The sequence below is a fragment of the Cebus imitator genome, unplaced genomic scaffold (assembly GCF_001604975.1).
Source record: "Cebus imitator isolate Cc_AM_T3 unplaced genomic scaffold, Cebus_imitator-1.0 Scaffold36, whole genome shotgun sequence".
Classification (NCBI taxonomy): domain Eukaryota; kingdom Metazoa; phylum Chordata; class Mammalia; order Primates; family Cebidae; genus Cebus; species Cebus imitator.
Window position 1 is genome coordinate 5,910,658 of NW_016107351.1, and position 9,204 is coordinate 5,919,861.

Consider the following 9,204-nt stretch of genomic DNA (forward strand, 5'->3'; position numbering starts at 1 on the left):
ATACCCTCAGCCTAAAATTATTGAAGAAAGAAAGAAAAAAAAAAAAAAAATACAAAAATTAGCTGGGCATGATGGCCCACACTTATAATCCCAGCTACTCAGGAGGCTGAGGCACGAGAATTGCTTGAACCTAGGAGGCAGAAGTTGCAGTAAGCCAAGATCATGCCACTGTACTCCAGCCTGGGTGACAGAGCCAGACTCCATCTCAAAAAAAAAGGATCTCCAGAGTAATTCTCAGGTACCAGTAGGGGTGTGACACAAGTTCATCCACGCTTCTGTGGCTTGTGGGCCTCAGGTAAGTCCTCCTGCCACCACCACAGGGGGTTTCCAGGGGAGCCTGGGAATAAAGGCAAGTTCCATGTGACCTAGTATGCAAAGGCAGTCCCAAAATTCAGAACCCACAGAACCAGGGGGTACAGTGCGGCTGGTTCCAGTGCTGAAAGGCTGGGGGAGGGACCCTGCAGCTCACTCTGACTGCAGTAAGGGAATATCATGGAAGCTCGTGGAGCACCCTAGCAATGGCATAACCCCAGCCTTCTCCATCTTCCTGCTGTCAATGACAATCATGACCACCACAGCAGTAACAGACTACTGAGCAGGCATTTCTCAGCGTTTTCAAATATGAACTCGTTTAACCTTTACAACAACATAGCACCGTCCCATTTAACCAAGGCAGAGGAGACGCATGAGGTGAGAACCTTGTGCCACAGGGAGAAGCGGCAGTCCGGTGGGATTTGACCCCAGTAGGCTGGCAGCTCTGAGCCGCTGGGTATAACCCCTGGACCACACTGCCTGTAGACTACCACTACCTCCACCCCATTGGAGGGCCCAGTGAGGCACCTCCAGGAAAGCCTGGAGCAGTGTGGAGCTGCCAGAGAGAACCTGTCCCGTGTACCCCTGAACCCTGCAGCCGCCCCATGCGGGCCCTTGCTTCCTTCCTCATTGGAAAAGACCTTCTCAAAGATGGGGTCTCACAACGTCACCCAGGCTGGAGTACAGTGTCTATTTCTGGGTGCTGTCATAGTGCTACAGCCTCAAACTCCTGGGCTCAAGCGATCCTCCCATCTCGGCCTCCTGAGTAACTGGGATTACAGGTCCACCTGGCCAAGGCCCTGTTTATTCTCCACTACTCAAGACTTCTCCCTCATCAAGGCCCAGCTCAATCTCACCTCCCCCTAAAACCTCCGAGGCACTCCTGAAGTATTTGGAGGCTGAACTGTTCAGAAGGGAAGGGTGTTAATGAGCTGGTGTCTCGCCCTCATCCTGACATCCTGAACTTGCGGGGAAAGTGCAAGTTCTCTGCAAGCAAGGACTACATCTCATATCATTTCTGTACCCTCTGAGACCTGGCCACGTGTGCCCAACACATAAAGCGTGTTCGATGACTTTGTACAGACCCACGGTACTCGAGATTGCCCCAACGCATCCTTCTAAAATCTTTCTCCTTTTCAGAGGCTCCCAAGTGCTGAGACCAGCTCTGCCGAGAGCAAGGGCACCATCATTCTGTTCATTCTGCAGCCCATACACATGCCCAGAAGCAATCAGCCCGCTCAACCTAGATGAAAAAATAAAACCCTTCCTGTTCTTGGACTGTCAGACCCTAGGGGATTTTCAACATCGTATGCTGCTTTCCTTAATTTCATGGTGTTGATGGCTGTGCAGGGGTCAGCCTGACTTCTGCAAGTGCCCCCACCCACAGCAGCCACACGGCTGGCACCAAGAGAACGCCAGGACACTCAGCATGAGGGCAAGAGCCCACCCGCACCATCAGCCCCCTCCAGCCCAACCCCATACGGCTGCAGTGCAGTGACCCAGCACACCTTGAGCCACTGCCAAGGGGGGAGCGATCCAGAAATGGTCCGAGCCCTCCTTTCCCCCACCCTGAGAGGGGCCCGCCCCTTTAGATAAACACAAGGAGCCACCGAGGCTGCTCTGCAAGAGCTGGTTCCTGCTCACCCCATAAACTCTGCTTCCACCTACTGCAAAGGTTCTGTCCTTTTTTTAAAACAAAACGATACCCATGGTGGGGGGGGGTAGGTGTGGAGGAGAGGTGTAAGGGGCAAGCGATGGTCTCCCCACTTCCAAATAAGCCGCAGGTACAGAAGCTCCAAGTCTGCTTCAGGGCCCTTCCGGCCTCTGTGCAGGAGGGTCTCTGCAGAAAAGGCCCAGGACCCACCATCTGGGAGGACCCTGGTCGCCCCCACTGTCTGGACCCACTTGTGGGAGATGAAGTGTAAGAAACCAAGGGCAAACAGCCCTCCCCAGGCGGGCTAGAGATCCCCAGGAGCGGGCGATGCGTGGCGCGATGCCCGCAACCATCTCAAGCATTTGGAGCATGTTGGGGAGGAAGCCCCAGTGCCAAAACCAAGTATGTGCCACCCGGAAGCCCCCTCCCACCCACCAGCACACCAACCCACCCACGCTCCCAACAGAGCTGGGCTCGGGGTGTGTCAAGGGCCATGTTGTTCACAGCAACCGGGCGAAAGTTGACACTCTAAGCTACTGACCCAGAAGCGTATTTTCGGGGAAGTTCTGAGTAATCCTCTCTGAAACAAGGTATTCTTTATTACTCATTTTGGTTCCAAAATATGGAAAACCAGAGGAAACCAACAATGGCCCAAGGGCAGGGGGATGGCCACGATGCCTTCTTCACCTCCAACTAAGGCCTATGATTCTGTCCCCCATCACTAATTAATTCACGGGTCCTTGGCAGATAACTTTGTATCCAAATGAATTAAAGGAGGAAACTTAAACAGCAGGTTTCTAGAGTTAGCAGAAGAGGAGCCGCTGTTTGAGGACTGAGGAGGACAAAGGGTCCTGCCTGCCTGGATCCTTCAGAGGCAACCACAAAGGAAAAGACAAAGAATGAAGACCTGGATTGCCCTTAACCTGCCCTTGCGGCCTCGGTGTGCCCATCTGTGAAATGGAACTCCAGAGTACGAGAGGAGGAGCTTCTTATGAAGGCTCCTGAACCGGCTTATGGTGAGGCCCAAGTCAGGCCCCCTCCGCCTGCTTAAGGCGGGCCCTGCTTGGGTGGAGTGAGGATGTCAGCCGCTGGCAGCGTCCTGAGCCCAAAACATGAAACCCAGTCGCCAAGTTTGGGCACTGCTGGACGGTCCCATCTGGAGGCCATCCCGTGCCCCACTGAGCATTGAGAAAACAGAGAGAATTCGAAGAAAAGGTGCTGCGGCGTGGATCACCAGCCCTGCAGGCTGAACCCAAGGACACCCCTCCACCCAGCCCCCACCCCATCCGCCCACACAGACGCACAGGGACCCGAAGCACCCGGCGGACTGGAAAGTCAGCGATTCCCGCGAGGATGTGAGGGTGCAAGGGGCGAGGAGGAGGGAGCGTCGCCCAGGGCAGCCCCTCCTACACCCGAGCCAGGGCTGGCGACAGCGCAGGGGACCCTTGGCTCAGGTCGAAAGCCGCCCGACAGCGTCCCGGTCCCGGGAGAAACTCGACCTGTGGTGTGGCCGCCCTGGGGACCCGCTCAGCTCCGGGGGCGCCTCGCCACCCCGGCCGCAGGCGCTCAGGTGAGCAGCGCTGGTCCCGGGACACCAATCCCTCCCCACGCCGGGCGCGAAGCCCACCTGAGTACGACTTCTTCATGGTGCCGCTGTGGCCGCCGCTCCCAGTCAAGTGTGGCAGCAAAGCCGCGGGACGCGGGCTCCCAGGGCGCTAATCCCGGGCCAGGAGTAGGAGGGAGGGAGGAGGGGGCGGCCCGCTGTCCCGAGAGCACCCGGCCACGCCCCGTCTCCGCCCCAGCCCCGCCCCTCCTCGGAGGTGCGCGCAGAACCCCGGCCCAGCCGGCTGTGATCCCGCCTCGGCCCCGCCCCTGCCCCGCCCCTTGAAGGTGCGCGCCGAGCCCCGCCCCCGCCCACCTCTGAGCGGCGCTGCACCTGGCGGAGCGGGGCTGGCAGGCGCCGGGCCTGGGAGGGGGCGCCCCCGCGCGGCAGCGCAGACCGGGCCGGGCCGGGGGTGGGGGCCGCTCGCGTGGCCCCGCGTGCCCTCAGCTCCGCACACCCCGCTCCCCGCGCTGGCGCCAATGGCTTGTTCCGGGAATCGCCGCTCTTCCCAGTCCTGACTCTGGGCGGGGCGGGCCCGGCCAGGTGGAAGCGGAGGAGGTGCGGAAGCTCTGGGAGGCCCCGGGCACAGCCGGGGGTCGGAGCCGGGGCGCCGGCCTACTGGGCCAGGGCAGGGCGGGACAGGACCAGACACCCGTCCTGCTACTTTTCCGGTAATCAGAAGGGCAGAGTGCATCGATGAGTTGGGGCCTCGGTTTCCTCACCTGTAAATGGGTGCGCTGGGCACCGTGCGCAGCTCGGTGTCTCGGTACAGCGGGGCAGACACAGGGAGCAGCCCTTTACAACTCGGGTACCGCTCGCCGAGGTGAGAGGGTGCAAAACTCGCACAGAAGGAGTCTCCCTGCTTTGATATCCTTCAAGAAAGCTCCGCGATAAAGCGGCGTTTCCAACGTACAGAGGAAGAAGTGACTAATTCTGAGTCGAGGGTGGTGTCAAGAGTTTTACTGGGGCGAAATCAAAACAGGATTTTAAGGAATTAGGCAGCCAAGGTGATGGAAGGCAGCTGTTAGGAGGGAAGGGCGTGGCGGAGCCTGGGAGGCCCGAGGTATCACGGCGAGCGAAGAGAGGCAGAGGCAGGGCCCTTGCACAGCTGCCGATAGAGGCCCTAGAGGACGAGAGGAAGGTGGCAGGCCAGTTAGTTGGGAGTTCTGGGTAAGGGCACAGCACTGCCTTCTCCTGCAGCCCTCCCAAAAATGCATAGAAGGCTGAAAGTGTAATCAACAGCACCGAAAACTCCTCCTCCCCGTCCTCTCTCCTGTACTCTCTGTGGGGGTCCAAGAAGCATTTTCATTTCCTGCCTGAGTGTGGAAAACTTAAATGCATGAGAACTGAGGCCCATGTGGCACCGTGGGTTCGTTCCGTCCCACCTGCCTCCTTTCTTGAGTAATCTGGCCAGCCACGCCCTGCAGAGGGGGCAGCCCGGCCCGTGGAGCCTCCCCTCACCCCAGGTAGAGCCAATTGGACCAGAGCGGATACTGGACTCCAATTGAGCCCACCCCTTTCCTTATCTAGGGGTTAGAGGTTCAGGAGGCCTCGGAAGGGAGGTGCTGTAAGGGAGAGGAGCAGGGAGTCTGGAGGAATTGTGAACAGTGTCCTGGATTCTGGATGTCCACGCCCTAACCACAACCCCCCCCAACACGCCCACTCACCACTTGTACCAGCACCAGCAGATTCCAGCTCAGGCTCTGTCCTCACTCGGCCAGCAAGCGTCATGATGACCCTGCCCCAGGCCTAATGCCTGGGATTCCCAAATTCCAGCGGCCTCTCAAGAATCTGGGTTATGGGTGCATTGCTGGCTTTGTGCATTTTACTCAGTGCAAGTCAGAGGTCCCCTGGTGCACAGCCACCCTGAGGGTGCCAGCCCTGGGTGTTCCCTGGCTTTGGGTTCCACGCTCACGCTTCTGCCTGGGGTCACAATTCACAGGAACCTGGGCACCCAGGACCCGAGGACATCTGCCTGGAGTGATCTCATGAGTGCCTCCTGTGTGATGGTTCCTGAATATCTGAATCTTCCTTCTGATTCCAAAAAATCAGAAAGAAGGACGAGAGAGAGAAGGAGGGAAGGCTGGGAATGAGGGGCTCTGTACATTTTAAGATGCATGAAGCTTAATCTGTCATGAAATTAGAGTTTTAAAGAAGGAAAAATTTAATTTTAAAAAAACTTTTATTTTAAAATTTGTATGTATGAAGCTTAATTGTTTAAGCATCGAATTTTGTTTTTATTTATTTTTATTTATTTGAGAGAGAGTTTTGCTCTTGTCACCCAGTCTGGAGAGCAGTGGCACCATCTCTGCTCACTGCAACCTCTGCCTCCCAGGTCCAAGCAATTCTCCTGACTCAGCCTCCCAAGTAGTAGCTGGGATTACAGGTGCCTGCCACGCCTGGCTAATTTTTTTGTAATTTTATTTTATTTTTTAGTAGAGACAGGGTTTCACCATGTTGGCCAGGCTGGTCTCAAAGTTCTGACTTCAGGTGATCTGCCCACCTCAGCCTCCGAAAGTGGGATTACAGGCGTGAGCCACCACACCGGGTCTATCTGTTATATTTTTAATTTAATTTTTATTTATTTGAGATGGAGTTATGCTCTTGTCACCTAGGTTGAAGCGCAGTGGGTGATCTTGGCTCACTGCAACCTCTACCTCACACATTCTCCTGCCTCAGTCTCCCAAGTAGCTGGGATTACATGCATCTGCCACCACGCCCGACTAATTTTTCTATTTTTAGTAAAGACAGGGCTTCACCACATTTGCCAGACTGGTCTTGAACTCCTGACCACAAGTGATCCGCCCTCCTTGGCCTCCCAAAGTGCTGGGATTACAGGCGTGAGCCACCGCACCCGGCGTAAGCAAATTTTAATTGTTTTTCACAGACAGCTCTCTAAAACATATGACGCCATCCCCTGCCTTGGTGAGAAGAGCATACCAAACGTATGACTCTTTCCCTCATGGCTCAGGACCGTCACAATGGCACTTTGAATGTTATCGACACACATACCGCCATCTTACTCCTTTGCTAAACGTCCCCAGGCTACTGTGCTATGCAATTTTTAAAAATTGTCTTTCGGGCCAGATGCAGTGGCTCACGCCTGTAATCCCAGCACTTTAGGAGACTGAAGCTGGTGGATCACTAGTTCAGGAGTTCAAGGCCAACCTGGGCAACACAGTGAAACCCTGTCTGTACTTGAAATACAAAAATACATTAGCCAGGCGTGGTGGCAGGCACCTGTAGTCCCAGCTACTTGGGAGGCTGAGGCAGGAGAATCGCTTGACCCCGGGAGGCAGAGATCGCAGTGAGCCAAGATCACGCCATTGCACTCCAGCCCAGGCGACAGTGCAAGATTTCGTCTCAAAATAAATAAATATATAAAACAAAAATAAAATTGTCTTTCAAACACTCAGTTCATCCCCCTCCTAACTGGGAGCTTTATGACCAGTTGCGTAATTTCCCCAAGCCTCAGTTTTCACTCCTATGAAAGGGGAGTGCAGTACCCCGACACACACAGCTGGCGTGATGATCAGGAAGCTAATGGGTATGAAGTGCCTCACTGTGCTCTGGTCACTAAAACCTGAAACACGTGGCATTGGCTTTGGGAGCAGGCAGTGAGCAGAAGCCTAGAGGAAGCTGGCAAGGGCGTGCAGGAAAGAATAGAAAATGAGCCGGGCCTAGTGCTGTATGTCTGTAGTTCCTGCTACTCAGGAAGTTGAGGCAGGAGGATCACTTGAGCCCAGAAGGTCAAGATCACCCTGGGCAACATAGTGAGATCGCATTTATAGAAAAAAAAAAAAAAGAAAAGAAAAAAGGAAAAGAAAGAAAAGAAAAGAAGTCACATGCAGTGCCTGAAGCCTGTAATCCCAGCACTTTGGGAGTCTGAAGCAGGCGTATCACCGGAGGTCAGGAGTTCGAGACCAGCCTGGCCAACATGGTAAAATCCTGTCTCTACTAAAAATACAAAAAAATAGCCAGGTGTGGTGGCTGGTGCCTGTAACCCCAGCTACTCGGGAGGCTAAGGCAGAGAATCACTTGAGCCTGGGAGACAGAGGCTGCAGTGAGTTAAGGTTAGGCCACTGCACTCCAGCCTGGGCAACAGAGCCAGACTACATCTCAAACAAAAAGAAAAGAAAGGAAAATGCTACTGGATATTGGAGGAAAGGAACCCTTTCTCTTGTGGTGGCAGAAGGTTTAATAGAACTGTTGCCCGCCATAACATAGAAAGTAGACACCGAGGCCAGGCGCCGTGGCTCAAGCCTGTAATCCCAGCACTTTGGGAGGCTGAGGCAGGTGGATCATTAGGTCAGGAGATTGAGACCATCCTGGTTAACACAGTGAAACCCCATCTCTACTAAAAATACAAAACAATTAGCCAGGCATGATGGCATGCGCCTGTAGCCCCAGCTACTCAGGAGGCTGAGGCAGGAGAATCAGTTGACTCCGGGAGGCAGAGGTTGCAGTGAGCCGAGATCACACCACCACACTCCAGTCTGGGTGGCAGAGCAAGATTCGCCTCAAAAAAAAAAAAAAAAAAAAAGTAGGCACTGAGTGTACCTAGCTGGCTTGATGCTGTAGCTGATGAGTTTTCCAGGCAGGACGCTGAAGGTACTCCTGGCTCCTTCTGCCTGTAATAAAATGGAAAAGGAGAGCCATGAGCTAGAGCAAACGATTTCATTTTCCAGTGGAGTTGGGAGGAAATGTAAAGGCCGGAACAGGCTTTTCAGCCAGCAAAGGATTCTCAAAGTGAGAAAGGGCCTCAGGACAAAGAAGTCCAGAGGGGACCAAGATCCTTGATTAAGACCTCAGTGAAAAAAATAAAAGGTGCCTCATAAACCCTTTTAGACAGACAAAGGCATCCTGAGGACCGGAGGGGCGCTCCTTGCGGACTTCCTCTGTTGAAGGGCAAGTCTTCTCAAAGCACAAGGGTCTTTTCTCACTTGAAGCCCCAGGTGGAGAGGGCTTATCTCTAAAGTGTGTGGTGCTTAGGGAAAGAGCCAGTATGCAAAGGCTGCATTCCATACGATTCCAACCATATTATATTCTGGAAACGGCAAAGCTGTGAAAACAGTAATCAGGGGCTGGTGGGAGGGAAGGAGGGAGGAATGGATGGCGTGCAGGGATTTGGGGAGCAGTGAAAGTGTTCACTACAATGCTGTAATGGTGGATGCCTGACGTTATTCATTTGACAAGGCCCATGTCGTGTAACACGCAGAGTAAAACCAACTGTGAACAGCGGATCTTAGCTAATAATGATGTATTCATTGTGGCTCAGTGATTGTAACAAATGTACCACATTAATGCAAGATGTTAATGAGCATGGAAATTTGGGGGAGGGGAGAGGAAGTTTCGGGAATTCTCTGTACTCTCCAGGTAGCTTTTTCGTTAACGTAAAACTGCTCCAAAAGGAAAAATCTATTACTTTTCTGTGAGGGAGGTTTTTGGGCCTGGCACAGTGGCCTACATCTGTAATCCCTGCACTTTGGGAGGCTGAGGTGGGCGGATCACGAGGTCAAGAGATTGAGACCATCCTGGCCGACATGATGAAACCCTGTCTCTACCAAAAATACAAAAATTAGCTGGGCATGGTGGCACACGCCTGTAATCCCAGCTACTTGGGAGGCTGAGGCAG

General features: G+C 54.0%; 1 protein-coding gene across 1 annotated transcript in view; it reads right to left on the bottom strand.

The window, feature by feature from the left end:
• SEPTIN9 (septin 9) overlaps positions 1-3,737 on the bottom strand; it is a 211,982-nt gene extending 208,245 nt beyond the window's left edge. Inside the window, exon 1 of the mRNA XM_017525026.2 lies at positions 3,594-3,737. Coding sequence (XP_017380515.1) covers positions 3,594-3,612 — 19 coding nt within the window. The 5' untranslated portion in view covers positions 3,613-3,737. The remainder of the gene's footprint in view (positions 1-3,593) is intronic.
• Positions 3,738-9,204: the final 5,467 nt, after the last annotated feature.